The following is a 15960-nucleotide window of genomic DNA, read 5'->3' as shown; positions in this document are numbered from 1 at the left end:
AGGGCTAGGGTTGGCACTTTCCGGTTTTCGGAAGGGTTGCCCGGGTCAAAACCTACTGCCCGGTTTCCCAAATCGGCCAAACGATGCGTCATAGCCCCTCCCCTGTGACGTTACTGCCCTGTCTCCTCCCCATCCCGAGCAACGTCATGGACCCGCCTCCTCCCCGCCTCCCATGACGTCACCCCGCCCCCTGCCTGGCCTAGACAACCCTAGACAGGGCCCTGTTTATTTCCTGGGTTCCCGCTGGCCTAGTCTGACCCTCGTTACTGGCTACAAAGCCATTTATTTAGACCTGTAATCAACTCTAAACCAGCCTGGGCCAAAGGTATCCCATCAACCCATGCAGCAACTATTTTCCATGCACCCTGTATGAAAGGGGTTTCAGACCAATGATTCACCTGAGCCAGAATCACATGACAGGAAGAAAGCAGATGGACCCTTGCCAATCAGGAAATAAGCTGAAAACCTTAGATGAGAGCCAATAAGATTCCTCTGCCAATCACATTCGTTAGACCCTGTCTATCTCTTCTGCCCAAAAACAAAACCATTTGACTTGCCGGCAGTGCTCCTTTAAGTTCATTAATAGAAGCCCAGGGGCTCGGGGAGAAGATTTCCAATTAAATCACCCTGGTCGTTCCTTAATTGTATTGGGTTTTTTTTTTACATTTTTTTTTTATGTGAAGGCTTCAGGCTTAGGTTTAATGATTTCATTCTAAGATAATATCCAATGTTTTATACTTTAGACTCATTTTCCTTTGCAATGAAAACAAACAACAACAATAACAACCAAGTAAACAAACAGTTGTGAGGATCAGAGTCTAGAGATCCCCCTGTCTGTATAATAACTACTGACCCCCATAGCTATTGGTGGGTATGGAATATAAGGGGACGTGTAAAATGCACAAAATACAGGAGGAGAGTAGCCCCCCCCCCACCCCCTGTGTGCCCTTAGCCTTAGAGATGGTAAATATCTTTATTAAACAGTATCTGTGTAATGTATGTACATGTTACACGCCAGTTCCTGTACATACGTGGGGTACTTTAGTATGTTGTAGAAAGTGCTATTCTGAAACAATTTGCAGTTGGTCTTCATTTTTTATTATCTGTGGTTTTTGAATTATTTATATTCAGTAGCTCCCCAGTTTGGAATTTCAGCAGCTTTACGGGTGCTATGTTCCAAAATACGTTTTTGGCAGAAAAGCAGATTTCATAACTTTATTTGGATCCCCTGGCCAAAAAAGGTATATTATATTTTCTAAAATCCAAAAATCCTCAAGTAATGCTGAACCGTCCTTAGCTACATGCAGGCCGAGCATCTGATAGAGTCAGGCTGTGAGCCACAAGCAACTTCTTTTGTCATTACTGGGACAGCCTGATATCCAATCAAAGGGACAATTAAGAAGTTCTCCAGGAGGAGAGTTCCCATTGGTTGCTTCATATAACTGCATGGATGGGATACTCGCTGGTTACCCCTAAGAAAATCATGTACCCTGCAGGTTGTGAGTAGGATTTTCAGATGTGGTTATAGATGCAGGTCAGTGGGTCGCAGGTTGGGTTGGGTCTTATCCATATTTCTTATATTATATTACCTATGCTATCTATATTTTACTCTTTTAAACATATTTTTAAACTTTTTTTTTCAACCCCCACTAGGGTTGCCACCTCTGCTGGCATTTGTAGCCGGGCAGGGGGCAGGCAGTGATGTCATGGGGGCGGGGGAGAGGCGGAGCTGTGACGCAAAGGGGTGGAGAAGAGGCAGGGCCGTGACACCAGTGACTCTTGCCCGGTTTTGACCCAGACAGCCCTTCCTAAACCAGGATAGGTGGCAACCCTAACCCCTGCCCACTTCTGATAATGTCACTTCCGGTTTGCAGCAATAGCACTTATGATTTAAGGGTGATCAGTAGGTGGTGGATCCCAGGCCCAGACTGGCAATCTGTGGGTTCTGTCCAATGCTGGGGGGGGGGGGGGGGGGCTGTAAGATGCCATAGGCAGTCACCTATGTAATAACCTATGTAATCATATCTATTGTATCTATGAGTGGGCATTGCTGCATTACTTACAAACAGCCTCCAAATAATCTATATAATTGTATATATTGTATCTATGAGTGGGCTACATTGCTGCATTACTTACAAACAGCCTCCAAATAATCTATATAATTGTATATATTGTATGTATGAGTTGGCTACATTGCTGCATTACTTACAAACAGCCTCCAAATAATCTATATAATTGTATATATTGTATGTATGAGTGGGCTACATTGCTACATTACTTACAAACAGCCTCCAAATAATCTATATAATTGTATATATTGTATGTATGAGTTGGCTATATTGCTGCATTACTTACAAACAGCCACCAATAATCTATATAATTGTATATATTGTATGTATGAGTTGGCTACATTGCTACATTACTTACAAACAGCCTCCAAATAATCTATATAATTGTATATATTGTATGTATGAGTTGGCTACATTGCTGCATTACTTACAAACAGCCTCCAAATAATCTATATAATTGTATATATTGTATGTATGAGTTGGCTATATTGCTGCATTACTTACAAACAGCCACCAATAATCTATATAATTGTATATATTGTATGTATGAGTTGGCTACATTGCTGCATTACTTACAAACAGCCTCCAAATAATCTATATAATTGTATATATTGTATGTATGAGTTGGCTATATTGCTGCATTACTTACAAACAGCCACCAATAATCTATATAATTGTATATATTGTATGTATGAGTTGGCTACATTGCTGCATTACTTACAAACAGCCTCCAAATAATCTATATAATTGTATATATTGTATGTATGAGTTGGCTATATTGCTGCATTACTTACAAACAGCCACCAATAATCTATATAATTGTATATATTGTATGTATGAGTTGGCTACATTGCTGCATTACTTACAAACAGCCTCCAAATAATCTATATAATTGTATATATTGTATGTATGAGTTGGCTATATTGCTGCATTACTTACAAACAGCCACCAATAATCTATATAATTGTATATATTGTATGTATGAGTTGGCTACATTGCTGCATTACTTACAAACAGCCTCCAAATAATCTATATAATTGTATATATTGTATGTATGAGTTGGCTATATTGCTGCATTACTTACAAACAGCCACCAATAATCTATATAATTGTATATATTGTATGTATGAGTTGGCTACATTGCTGCATTACTTACAAACAGCCTCCAAATAATCTATATAATTGTATATATTGTATGTATGAGTTGGCTATATTGCTGCATTACTTACAAACAGCCACCAATAATCTATATAATTGTATATATTGTATGTATGAGTTGGCTACATTGCTGCATTACTTACAAACAGCCTCCAAATAATCTATATAATTGTATATATTGTATGTATGAGTTGGCTACATTGCTGCATTACTTACAAACAGCCACCAATAATCTATATAATGATACGCTGCAGGAGTTTGGAGTCTGCTCCATTGCTGCCTGTTCCATCCCTGCCCCAATCCAACCATGTAATGCTGGGGGCCAGTAACAGGTTCCCCCGATGGAAAAACTGCTTCATATTCTCCACTTTGCTCCATTATTGCACGCTCATTTTATCCTGCCAGTTCCATTAGAAGGGACGAGGCCAATGAGGCATTTCTAATCCCCTGCAATAAATAGCTGGAATCCGAGAATATTAAGGGCAAGTAATAATGTCCCTACGCCATTTCTGCTCCTTGATTTACTTTAGAGTCTGTAGGTTTATAGCTTGTGTCCTTTTTAGGGAGGGTCGGCTGCAGGCTCAGGGAATGTACCGTCATCTGATTTGTATCAAGAGTGGAACCCTGCAGAGTCCGACTTGGCTCCCTGACAAAAATCTGCACTGAGCCCAGGCACATCGTCCAACTCACAGGAGAAACGTGATCCCCCCAGCGTCACCCCCTGCGTCCTACATGTGTGTGTTGTGAATAGTTCCTGGGGCGGCCCTCCCCTCCCAGCTTCCACTTACTTCTTGCCATTCCTCAGCTTTCCAAGTGTAAAGCGGACACTCGGCGACCTGGCAGTACTGCTCCGACGGGGGCCTGGCACGCTGGGGGCACTCCGACTCCCGGCTCATCTTCTGGGCACCCACTTGGCAGTGAACGGCACGTTGCTGGATTCCTCTCCCGCATGTTACTGAGCACTGAGGGCGAGAAAAGAACCTGTAAGTGTTTCGCTTTAAGTATTTGGGTCTGCAGCTCTTATACAGGTATGGGATCAGTTATCCAAAATGCTCGGGACCTGGGGTTTTCAAGATATGGGATCTTTCTGTAATTTAAAAGGGAATCATTTAACCATGAAATAAACCCAATAGGGCTGTTCTGCCCCCAATAAGGGGTAATTATATCTTAGTTGGGATCAAGTACAGGTATTGTTTTATTATTACAGAGAAAAGGGAATCATTTAACCATTAAATAAACCCAATAGGGCTGTTCTACCCCCAATAAGGGGTAATTATATCTTAGTTGGGATCAAGTACAGGTACTGTTTTATTATTACAGAGAAAAGGGAATCATTTAACCATTAAATAAACCCAATAGGGCTGTTCTGCCCCCAATAAGGGGTAATTATTTCTTAGTTGGGATCAAGTACAGGTACTGTTTTATTATTACAGAGAAAAGGGAATCATTTAACCATGAAATAAACCCAATAAGGCTGTTCTGCCCCCAATAAGGGGTAATTATATCTTAGTTGGGATCAAGTACAGGTACTGTTTAATTATTACAGAGAAGAAAATGATTTTTAAAAATGTTAATTATTTGCTTAAAATTAAGTCTATGGGAGATGGCTGTAATTTGAAGCTTTCTGGATAATGGGTTTCCGGATAATGGATCCTGTACTGTATTTCCTAAGCATCTGAACACACAGGCATGAAAGACACAGTAAATAATATCTCAGGTTAACTATACATTTTCCATTAGAAAAAATTATAATACATTTATATCTGAAGTATGAAAATATGGCAGAAGCTCAATGTTACAGATCCTTTTAGGGCCCACAAACCACAGGAACATTCAACCTGTGACTCTCCAAATGTTTTTAAACTACAACTCCCAACCCCTAACAGCCCTGTGGATGCTGAGAGATGTAGTTCTGGATCTACTGTCAGTTAAGCAGGTTTCATATAAAACTAAAAAGGTTGAACTTGATGGACATGTGACTTTTTTCAACCTAACTTACTACATTACTATGTTTATCTTATATACCCTATACCCTCAGTTGAAAGCCTCACCTTTAAAATAAAACCTATTGGGAGCAAAATAATGACATTATTAGCCATGTGGGATTTGGGAGCAAAGGGGGAGTGGCGCCCCTAGTGGCAAGATTGGCCTGAAAATTGTTGAATGCTTGGTGTGTTTTTAATTTCTGTATGCAGCTTCTCTCAGGTACTGGGAAGCCCTCGTATTTACAGTGAGAGAAACAATATACACAATATCAATGCTCATTACTCTCAGAATTTGCTATTTTACAGTTTAATGAGAGGATTGTTCCCTAATAACCCTAATTACTTGCTTCGTCCTGCAGCACTCCAGTTTTATCTGCTGCAAGCTTCATTAGGTTGGGAAATTAGAAGAGGCACAATAGAAATAAGTACATATGTAATAATAATACTGGGGTAACAGTCACCCTGCTATAGTTCCAGGGGTACCCAGGGCACAAATAAGCACTCACCCCAAATCCCCCCCTAACTGGCCTTCAGGCTGGGCCCCCTTAGCCCATAACAAGGTTACAGATATATAGAAACATTGGGGTAACAGTCACCCCGCTATAGTTCCAGGGGTACCCAGGGCACAAATAAGCACTCACCCCAAATCCCCCCCTAACTGGCCTTCAGGCTGGGCCCCCTTAGCCCATAACAAGGTTACAGATATATAGAAACATTGGGGTAACAGTCACCCTGCTATAGTTCCAGGGGTACCCAGGGCACAAATAAGCACTCACCCAAATCCCCCCTAACTGGCCTTCAGGCTGGGCCCCCTTAGCCCATAACAAGGTTACAGATATATAGAAACATTGGGGTAACAGTCACCCTGCTATAGTTCCAAGGGTACCCAGGGCACAAATAAGCACTCACCCCAAATCCCCCCCTAACTGGCCTTCAGGCTGGGCCCCCTTAGCCCATAACAAGGTTACAGATATATAGAAACATTGGGGTAACAGTCACCCCGCTATAGTTCCAGGGGTACCCAGGGCACAAATAAGCACTCACCCCAAATCCCCCCTTAACTGGCCTTCAGGCTGGGCCCCCTTAGCCCATAACAAGGTTACAGATATATAGAAACATTGGGGTAACAGTCACCCTGCTATAGTTCCAGGGGTACCCAGGGCACAAATAAGCACTCACCCCAAATCCCCCCCTAACTGGCCTTCAGGCTGGGCCCCCTTAGCTCATAACAAGTTTACAGATATATAGAAACATTGGGGTAACAGTCACCCTGCTATAGTTCCAGGGGTACCCAGGGCACAAATAAGCACTCACCCCAAATCCCCCCTAACTGGCCTTCAGGCTGGGCCCCCTTAGCCCATAACAAGGTTACAGATATATAGAAACATTGGGGTAACAGTCACCCTGCTATAGTTCCAGGGGTACCCAGGGCACAAATAAGCACTCACCCCAAATCCCCCCTAACTGGCCTTCAGGCTGGGCCCCCTTAGCCCATAACAAGGTTACAGATATATAGAAACATTGGGGTAACAGTCACCCCGCTATAGTTCCAGGGGTACCCAGGGCACAAATAAGCACTCACCCCAAATCCCCCCTTAACTGGCCTTCAGGCTGGGCCCCCTTAGCCCATAACAAGGTTACAGATATATAGAAACATTGGGGTAACAGTCACCCTGCTATAGTTCCAGGGGTACCCAGGGCACAAATAAGCACTCACCCCAAATCCCCCCCTAACTGGCCTTCAGGCTGGGCCCCCTTAGCCCATAACAAGGTTACAGATATATAGAAACATTGGGGTAACAGTCACCCCGCTATAGTTCCAGGGGTACCCAGGGCACAAATAAGCACTCACCCCAAATCCCCCCCTAACTGGCCTTCAGGCTGGGCCCCCTTAGCCCATAACAAGGTTACAGATATATAGAAACATTGGGGTAACAGTCACCCCGCTATAGTTCCAGGGGTACCCAGGGCACAAATAAGCACTCACCCCAAATCTCCCCCTAACTGGCCTTCAGGCTGGGCCCCCTTAGCCCATAACAAGGTTACAGATATATAGAAACATTGGGGTAACAGTCACCCCGCTATAGTTCCAGGGGTACCCAGGGCACAAATAAGCACTCACCCCAAATCCCCCCCTAACTGGCCTTCAGGCTGGGCCCCCTTAGCCCATAACAAGGTTACAGATATATAGAAACATTGGGGTAACAGTCACCCTGCTATAGTTCCAGGGGTACCCAGGGCACAAATAAGCACTCACCCCAAATCTCCCCCTCTCTTTGAGCACCCCAAACTATTGGAACTTTCTGGCCAATACTATAAATTAATATTGAGAGGAACACAGTGCCAGGCATTTGGATTACAGGCTTATAAAGGGCGGGCAAGGGGCTTAGGGGTTTCTGTGAGTCTAGTCAGTGTGATTTCAGGCTGTTGTGATTGCTGTGCCACGCGGCGGTGCCATCTGACAGGCCTTTGTGGGGAGTTTACACAGTCACACAGGGACATGTACCAAGCGGCACCTCCTGGGAGAGAAGGGACATTCCTGCCGGTGGGGTCTGCGCCCAACCATCCCTATACACTGCCAGCCCTGCAGCCTGGTAGGAAGGGTTAACACATAAAGGGTTAAAACCTTGTGGAAGGCTCATGTGTTTATGGATTCGCCTTATTCTTTGCAGGGGGTAAAAGTAGTGAAAGAGGAGCAGGATAAATGGGGGCAGTTCTGCTGTGATACTGTTATCTGTAAATAATTTATATATAGGGATAAGTATATACGGGTATGGGATTCCTTATCTGGAAACCCATTATCCAGAAAATACAGAAAGCCCGTACAGGTACTGTTTTATTATTACAGAGAAAAGGGAATCATTTAACCATTAAATAAACCCAATAGGGCTGTTCTACCCCCAATAAGGGGTAATTATATCTTAGTTGGGATCAAGTACAGGTACTGTTTTATTATTACAGAGAAAAGGGAATCATTTAACCATGAAATAAACCCAATAGGGCTGTTCTACCCCCAATAAGGGGTAATTATATCTTAGTTGGGATCAAGTACAGGTACTGTTTTATTATTACAGAGAAAAGGGAATCATTTAACCATTAAATAAACCCAATAGGGCTGTTCTGTCCCAATAAGGGGTAATTATATCTTAGTTGGGATCAAGTACAGGTACTGTTTTATTATTACAGAGAAAAGGGAATCATTTAACCATTAAATAAACCCAATAGGGCTGTTCTGCCCCAATAAGGGGTAATTATATCTTAGTTGGGATCAAGTACAGGTACTGTTTTATTATTACAGAGAAAAGGGAATCATTTAACCATGAAATAAACCCAATAGGGCTGTTCTGCCCCAATAAGGGGTAATTATATCTTAGTTGGGATCAAGTACAGGTACTGTTTTATTATTACAGAGAAAAGGGAATCATTTAACCATGAAATAAACCCAATAGGGCTGTTCTGCCCCAATAAGGGGTAATTATATCTTAGTTGGGATCAAGTACAGGTACTGTTTTATTATTACAGAGAAAAGGGAATCATTTAACCATGAAATAAACCCAATAGGGCTGTTCTGCCCCAATAAGGGGTAATTATATCTTAGTTGGGATCAAGTACAGGTACTGTTTTATTATTACAGAGAAAAGGGAATCATTTAACCATGAAATAAACCCAATAGGGCTGTTCTGCCCCAATAAGGGGTAATTATATCTTAGTTGGGATCAAGTACAGGTACTGTTTTATTATTACAGAGAAAAGGGAATCATTTAACCATTAAATAAACCCAATAGGGCTGTTCTGTCCCCAATAAGGATTAATTATATCTTAGTTGGGATCAATTACAAGATTCTGTTTTATAATTTCAGAGAAAAAGAAAATCATTTTTAAAAATTAGAATTATTTGCTTATAATGGAGTCTATGTAAGATGGCCTTATCCCATAGTTCGGAACTTTCTGGATAATGGTTGCTGGATAAGTGATCCCATACCTGTACCTAATATACTGTATACGGACAAGGACTAAGAGAATGTAATTTTTTGATGAATTTCAGGCACTCACAATACATATTGTTATAAATTCCCACTCTTTGGTGTCCAAGAGACATGTGTGAAACCTTCGGCATAAGAGACTGTCCCGTGATTCCCACCTGAAACCATGTTTGTGCCCCCATAGCTGCTCTAGGGATTCATAGAGGCCCAGTCACAACTTCACTTTAAAGCAGATTTGGGACTTTACTTTCATTTTTGAGTTTATTTTCTATGTGATGTTCCTGGGGGCCCCTCGATGTTTGATCAGGAGGGGCTGATATTCCCTAAAGTGAGTATTCTCACAGTGACATGAAGGAATCTGCGTTACCTCGGAACAAAAATGCATTACGTGATAATTGTGCCGTTAGCCCCTAGGGCTCAACCCATCACAAGGTATTTTCCCTCTGATAGTTATTGCTGTACGGAGCCAACAAACATATAGATATCCCCCGACCCAATAAATCAGAGGAATAAATGACAGATAACATGAGAGGAAAAACAAAGCCCATCATGTTATAGACCGCAGGTGAACAGAATGGAATTCCGCTGCTTAATGGCGCATAAAATAACTGACAGCTCCAAAGCAAACTGTCAGGCGTCTGGGAATCTGACAGCTGGAATTATGACTTCACTATCACATGGGTCTTTATTGTATGGTGGGCTTTCTATGGAGTATAAATTATCGGTTATGATACGGACTTATCCGTATAATAACTGGTGGGCGTTAAAGTGGCCATCTAAGCTGCCTGTTTGGCCATGTGGCTGAGAATTATAGAGATATCTATTGGGCAGTAGGGTGAGGGCCACACTGGCTCATTGATGCTCTCCTCTCTTGATCAGTCTATGCTGTAATACAGTTGTTGGCCCCTGGGGCCAAAGCCTCCAATATAGATGGTTCTGGTATGTAGTGCTGCAGCCTTTACTGGTGTATAAACAGCCCTGATACTGGGGGATAAGTCTCAGTTATTATGCACCAGCTACTGACATCTGCTGGGATATAGAGCAAAACAGAATGTGGGATTGTGTTATATATATAGTACAACTAACCCAAGCTATTTAGTTATTGTTATACTTCAACTTCCAGTGCAACCAAATAACCTTAACTGTCAGTGAACTGCAACTTTATCAGGAGCTGTGGGTTGGGTTATATGAATATGTCTCACTGTTACCTTCTCACCCGTTTATACCTACTGCCCCCCATACAAATTTCCTTCCCAATGCTAGTTTAGGAATTATCTTTCCCTACTATCTATCTAATTTATGTTTTCTGGGCAACCAGCTTATTCAAGAGGTAAATTTATAGCAAATTATTGAGCTTTCGCCCACTCTTCATTCTTGCAGCCGCTGATCTGTTTGGACTCCCAAGTGACAGCACTAGCGCCAGCCCCAAGCTTAACATCTATAGGTAAAATCTCAGCTATTACAGACAGACATTAAAGTGACAGCAGAAAGCCTTGGGAAGCGGAAATTGGAAAGCTCAGCTGCCACAGTCATTTAGCCAGGTCAAGCCAATCCTATAACTTGGCCTCCTTTTGAGATTCAGTTCACAGTGGGGGTCCCTATTAGTGGGAGGAAGCGTTCCCCCAGCTGCTGCCTATACGTTCTGCAGTGGGTGCTGATTTATTGGATTTAATGGAGGTGCACATTAAATAGTAGAAGTAAAATGCAGCCTATGAATATAAGGAATATAATATATTGGTTCTATTTATGTTATAGAATACAAATAGATCAATAGATGATAGATAGATAGATAAAAAAATAGATAGATAGATAGATAGATAGATAGATGATAGATAGATGATAGATCGATAGATAGATAGATAGATAGATAGATAGATAGATGATAAATAGATAGATGATAAATAGATAGATAGATGATAGATAGATAGATAGATAGATGATAGATAGATGATAGATAGATAGATAGATAGATAGATAGATGATAGATAGATGATAGATAGATAGATGATAGATAGATAGATAGATAGATGATAGATAGATAGATAGATAGATGATAGATCGATAGATAGATAGATGATAGATAGATAGATAGATAGATGATAGATAGATGATAGACAGATAGATGATAGATATATAGATAGATGATAGATAGATGATAGACAGACAGATAGATGATAGATAGATAGATAGATGATAGATAGATGATAGATAGATGATAGATAGATAGATAGATAGATAGATGATAGACAGATAGATAGATAGATGATAGATAGATGATAGATAGATAGATAGATAGATAGATAGACAGACAGACAGACAGACAGACAGACAGACAGACAGATAGATAGATAGATAGATAGATAGATGATAGATAGATATTCAGTGTACACAACGGGCTGGTTGAGGGAAATACATAATTGGCTTATATATATATAAATGCAAACACAGAGACTTTTCTGAGAAGAAAATAAGAAATGCCCCTAGGCTATAATGTTGGTTAATGTGAAAATAAATGTATAAATAGGGTAGACCAACCTCCCCCTGGAATAAAAAAGGGCCTTACATATGTCACAGAAAGCCTATGGCATTAAACTAAGCTGAAATGACAATTTCTACATATTAAAATATCCTATGAAAGAAAATAAAATGAATATTTGCGTTGAACAAGGGGATGGCGGCCCTTAATTATAAAGTGACATTCAGCACAGGGAATCACATGCCCAGCGGTACCATGGGGCCCACAAGCTAATGACGGGGACTCCGGCATGGGAACAAAGTATGGAAGCTGTTAAAGTCAGTTCATGCTCCAGTAATGCGGTTACTTAGGAAAATGTGATATTTTGGATATTTTAAAGAAATGTCAGAAATAATTATTATTGACATTGGGTCTGATGTTGGATCTCAAATTAGGGACCAATGTGGAACCCATGGGGCAAGTCAACTAGGCCGGAGACCATTTAAGCTACTCTCATGTTACTCGCTACTGCTGAACTATTCCCTATTGGCAGAGTGGTCTAAGAACAGACTTGAGCAATGACTATTATATTCTAAATGATTATTAGAATTTACTTATCAAAGGCAAGTAATACGGCAGCTTTTAATCATATGTGATTGATTTTATACAAATATATCCTACAACCTGTTTATTATAAGGCAGACGTACCTTTTCCCATTCTCCAGCTTTCCATTTCGGGCACTTCCCACCTCGGCACTTTTTCTGTATGTTGGGCTTGGCCAAGTGCTTGCAGTTCTCCGGCTCTACGGTCACTCCTTCTTTAGTCACGCAGTACACGGGTCTCGTCTTCACGCCACGACCACAGGAAACAGAGCACTGCAACACACAGCACAGTTATTGCTTCTTCATATTATATTATATATAATAATATTATTATCGATAGTTGAGCTGTTACTATACATCAGGATTAGACAATTGTGGTTTCCCGGCTTGGTTGATGACCACAGTGTTTATATAAACCACATGGACCTTCACTGCATTGAATTACTATGAAACAAAATCATGGAAAAGACGTGTTTTATCTGAAAGTAGGGTAAATACATTGGCAGCCCTAGGAATGTAGGGGCTCTAGCGTGGTCCAGAATTAACTAAAGTTTCAAAATATCCTATTTGTCCTAAACTCTGTCTAAAATGAACACTGACTGCTGATTTCCAAAGCAACTATTGATCAGGAGCACTGGGTTTTATGGGCAAGCAGCCACATACAAGCCAAACATCACCATGCACAATGCCAAGCATCAGCTGGAGTGGTTTCAAGGACACCATCATCAGACCCGGCCAGTAGAACTGTGTCCTCTGGACTGAACTATAGCTTCAGCTAGGCCTTCTGTAGTATTACAGTGTAAGCCCTGAAACATTGGCTCCTCCATTGTAATTACTTCATGAAAAATATTGGCTCCATCAAGCCATTATCAAGGCTTCCATCAAGCCATCATCAAGGTTTCCATCAAGCCATCATCAAGGCTTCCATCAAGCCATCATCAAGGCTTCCATCAAGCCATCATCAAGGCTTCCATCAAGCCATCATCAAGGCTTCCATCAAGCCATCATCAAGGCTTCCATCAAGCCATCATCAAGGCTTCCATCAAGCCATCATCAAGGCTTTCTTTAAGCCATGGAAGTAGTCCTCTTCTATAAATACTGTCATTTACAAGGCAATGGTGTCACCTTGTATATTGTACATCATAATGGAGACAATAAGGTAAGGTGGAGAAAGCAGGGCAAGTTGGTATCAGTATTACCCAACTTACAGCTGGGGGACAAGATGGGGACAGTAGGGCAAGATGGAATCGGTAAGCCAAGATGGTGACAGAAGGGCATGCCAGAATGGAGACAAGAGGACAAGATAAAGACACTGCTGCAAGATGGAGACAATAATGCAAGATGAAGACGATGGGGCAAGATGGTAACAGTAGTAATCAACCATCAACTGAGGAAATAGGGCAGATGGGGCAGTAGTGAAAGACAGGTTACATCAGTATAACCCAACCTTTGGCTGTGGCTGAGTGCTGAAAGTTTTACATCAACAACATCTGCAGGACCAAAGGTTGGACAATGCTATTTTATTTGAATAAAGTCCGTTTTGTCCAAGGTCCCGGCATCACCAAAGGCAACCCTGACCTTTCCCTGCAGGTTCAGTGAACGTATTCAGACCTGACCCCTTCTAGCATCCTGCCCTTCACTTTGATTCACTTAGGTTCTTCTAAAAGACTTTGGAATCAAAAGAGATTTCCCCTGGCGAGAGATAATCAACGTGACAGCTACTTGTAGAAAAGTCCATTCACTCAGCATGCATCCCGGTGTCCCAGTGCAGCAATACAGAAACAGGTTGTGCTATTGGCGAAATGCGTTGCGCTCTAATTAATGACAATGATTATACTTTCTCCTTTGTTTAAAAAAACATCAAAGAGGAAAAAATTGATAATTCCTTATTGTCCTTGTCTCCCCATACGTACGGCTGCGGATACTCACTGCTGTGCCTTTATGGCTTGCAGAATGTTATTTGCTGTGGCCACTAGACCGCATCATTTCATAGGGAAATCCAATCTTCCCGGAGATCAAATGCAATTACAGATGTCCGAGTAGCCGTATCTAAATGGGGCCTCTGCCTGCCCGACTGATCATTAAATACATTGGAAAGTGACGCCCAGGAGACAGCTAAAAATCAAATTTGATCTGTTATCGTTCTACATCTGCAGTTTGTGACAAGCGCGGGGTTCCTGGAGGTTTTATACAGGTATAGGACCTGTTATCCAGAATGTTCGGGACCAAGGGTATTCCGGATAAGGGGCCTTTCCGTAATTTAGATCTCCATACCTTAAGTCTACTAAAAAAACAATAAAACATTAATTAAACCCAATAGGATTGTTTTGCCTCCAGTAAGGGGTAATTAAATCTTAGTTGGGATCAAGTACAGGTACTGTTTTATTATTACAGAGAAAAGGGAATCATTTAACCATTAAATAAACCCAATAGGGCTGTTCTGCCCCCAATAAGGGGTAATTATATCTTAGTTGGGATCAAGTACAGGTACTGTTTTATTATTACAGAGAAAAGGGAATCATTTAACCATTAAATAAACCCAATAGGGCTGTTCTGCCCCCAATAAGGGGTAATTATATCTTAGTTGGGATCAAGTACAGGTACTGTTTTATTATTACAGAGAAAAGGGAATCATTTAACCATTAAATAAACCCAATAGGGCTGTTCTGCCCCCAATAAGGGGTAATTATATCTTAGTTGGGATCAAGTACAGGTACTGTTTTATTATTACAAAGAAAAGGGAATCATTTAACCATTAAATAAACCCAATAGGGCTGTTCTGCCCCCAATAAGGGGTAATTATATCTTAGTTGGGATCAAGTACAGGTACTGTTTTATTATTACAGAGAAAAGGGAATCATTTAACCATTAAATAAACCCAATAGGGCTGTTCTGCCCCCAATAAGGGGTAATTATATCTTAGTTGGGATCAAGTACAGGTACTGTTTTATTATTACAGAGAAAAAGGAATAATTTAACCATTAAATAAACCCATGGTTGGGGTAGATTAGGGTGTGAATGTGTGTGCGAGGGATGTTTATATTTTCCTTGGGGCCCTATTTTAGGGCCCACCACCCAGTAGGCTTCCCCCTGGGGAAAGGGCCTGCTTGGTAGTATTACTAATGGGGCCCTGTCCCTGGCAATAATTTCAACAGGGTGGCATTCACCCTCATGTTAGTCCTGTCATTATTATTATTCTCAAAAAAGTGCCTGTTGCTCCAATGTATCTGTGTATCTAAGAGACAAATAGAAATAACACAGACCTGGAAGTTTATAGGGTCACAAGGTCTCATTCTTTACTGTGTAAGGGAAACAATACAGTAGCACCTATCCAAATACAGACATACGGAGGCGCTAGGTGCTCACAATGAGCAAACCAAAGCAAACATGAGTAAAAAAGAGTATATTTCCCCTTTAACCATAAGTAGAACGTAGGTTGCTGGCAGGGCGAGGGTTCATTGGCGCGATCTTACCCTGCACTATAGGAAAAACGAGCAAATTACGAGAAGAAATTTCCTTTCCAAGAATGTGCTTTCTTATAAATAATTAAATCCTCTCTTTTTTTTTATTTCCAGATCCGAAGCGGCGGTTGCAGAGCTGACTATTTACGCATGTGCTCGCCATATGCTGGAGACAGGCACTAACGTTTAGGAATAAATCTGGTAATTTATGAGGTGGGAGATGCACTGAATAAGTCACACACACAG

The 15960-nt window shown here is 41.3% G+C and overlaps 1 protein-coding gene across 3 annotated transcripts in view; it reads right to left on the bottom strand.

The window, feature by feature from the left end:
- Nucleotides 1-15960, bottom strand: part of adamts9 (ADAM metallopeptidase with thrombospondin type 1 motif 9) — a 161991-nt gene that overhangs the window by 22877 nt on the left and 123154 nt on the right. For all 3 annotated transcript variants that reach the window (XR_001170408.3, NR_164664.1, NM_001374796.1), the window contains 2 exon segments: nt 12359-12526; nt 4016-4189 (listed from right to left, as the gene is read on the bottom strand). Coding sequence is in view for 1 of the 3 variants with exons in the window: in NM_001374796.1 (NP_001361725.1) it covers nt 4016-4189; nt 12359-12526 (342 nt within the window). In the remaining 2 variants the exon portion in view is untranslated.

This window comes from Xenopus tropicalis, chromosome 4 (genome assembly GCF_000004195.4).
Source record: "Xenopus tropicalis strain Nigerian chromosome 4, UCB_Xtro_10.0, whole genome shotgun sequence".
In the NCBI taxonomy this organism is placed as follows: domain Eukaryota; kingdom Metazoa; phylum Chordata; class Amphibia; order Anura; family Pipidae; genus Xenopus; species Xenopus tropicalis.
The sequence above is the reverse complement of the archived record's forward strand: the minus strand, read 5'-3'. Positions and strand labels throughout refer to the sequence as shown.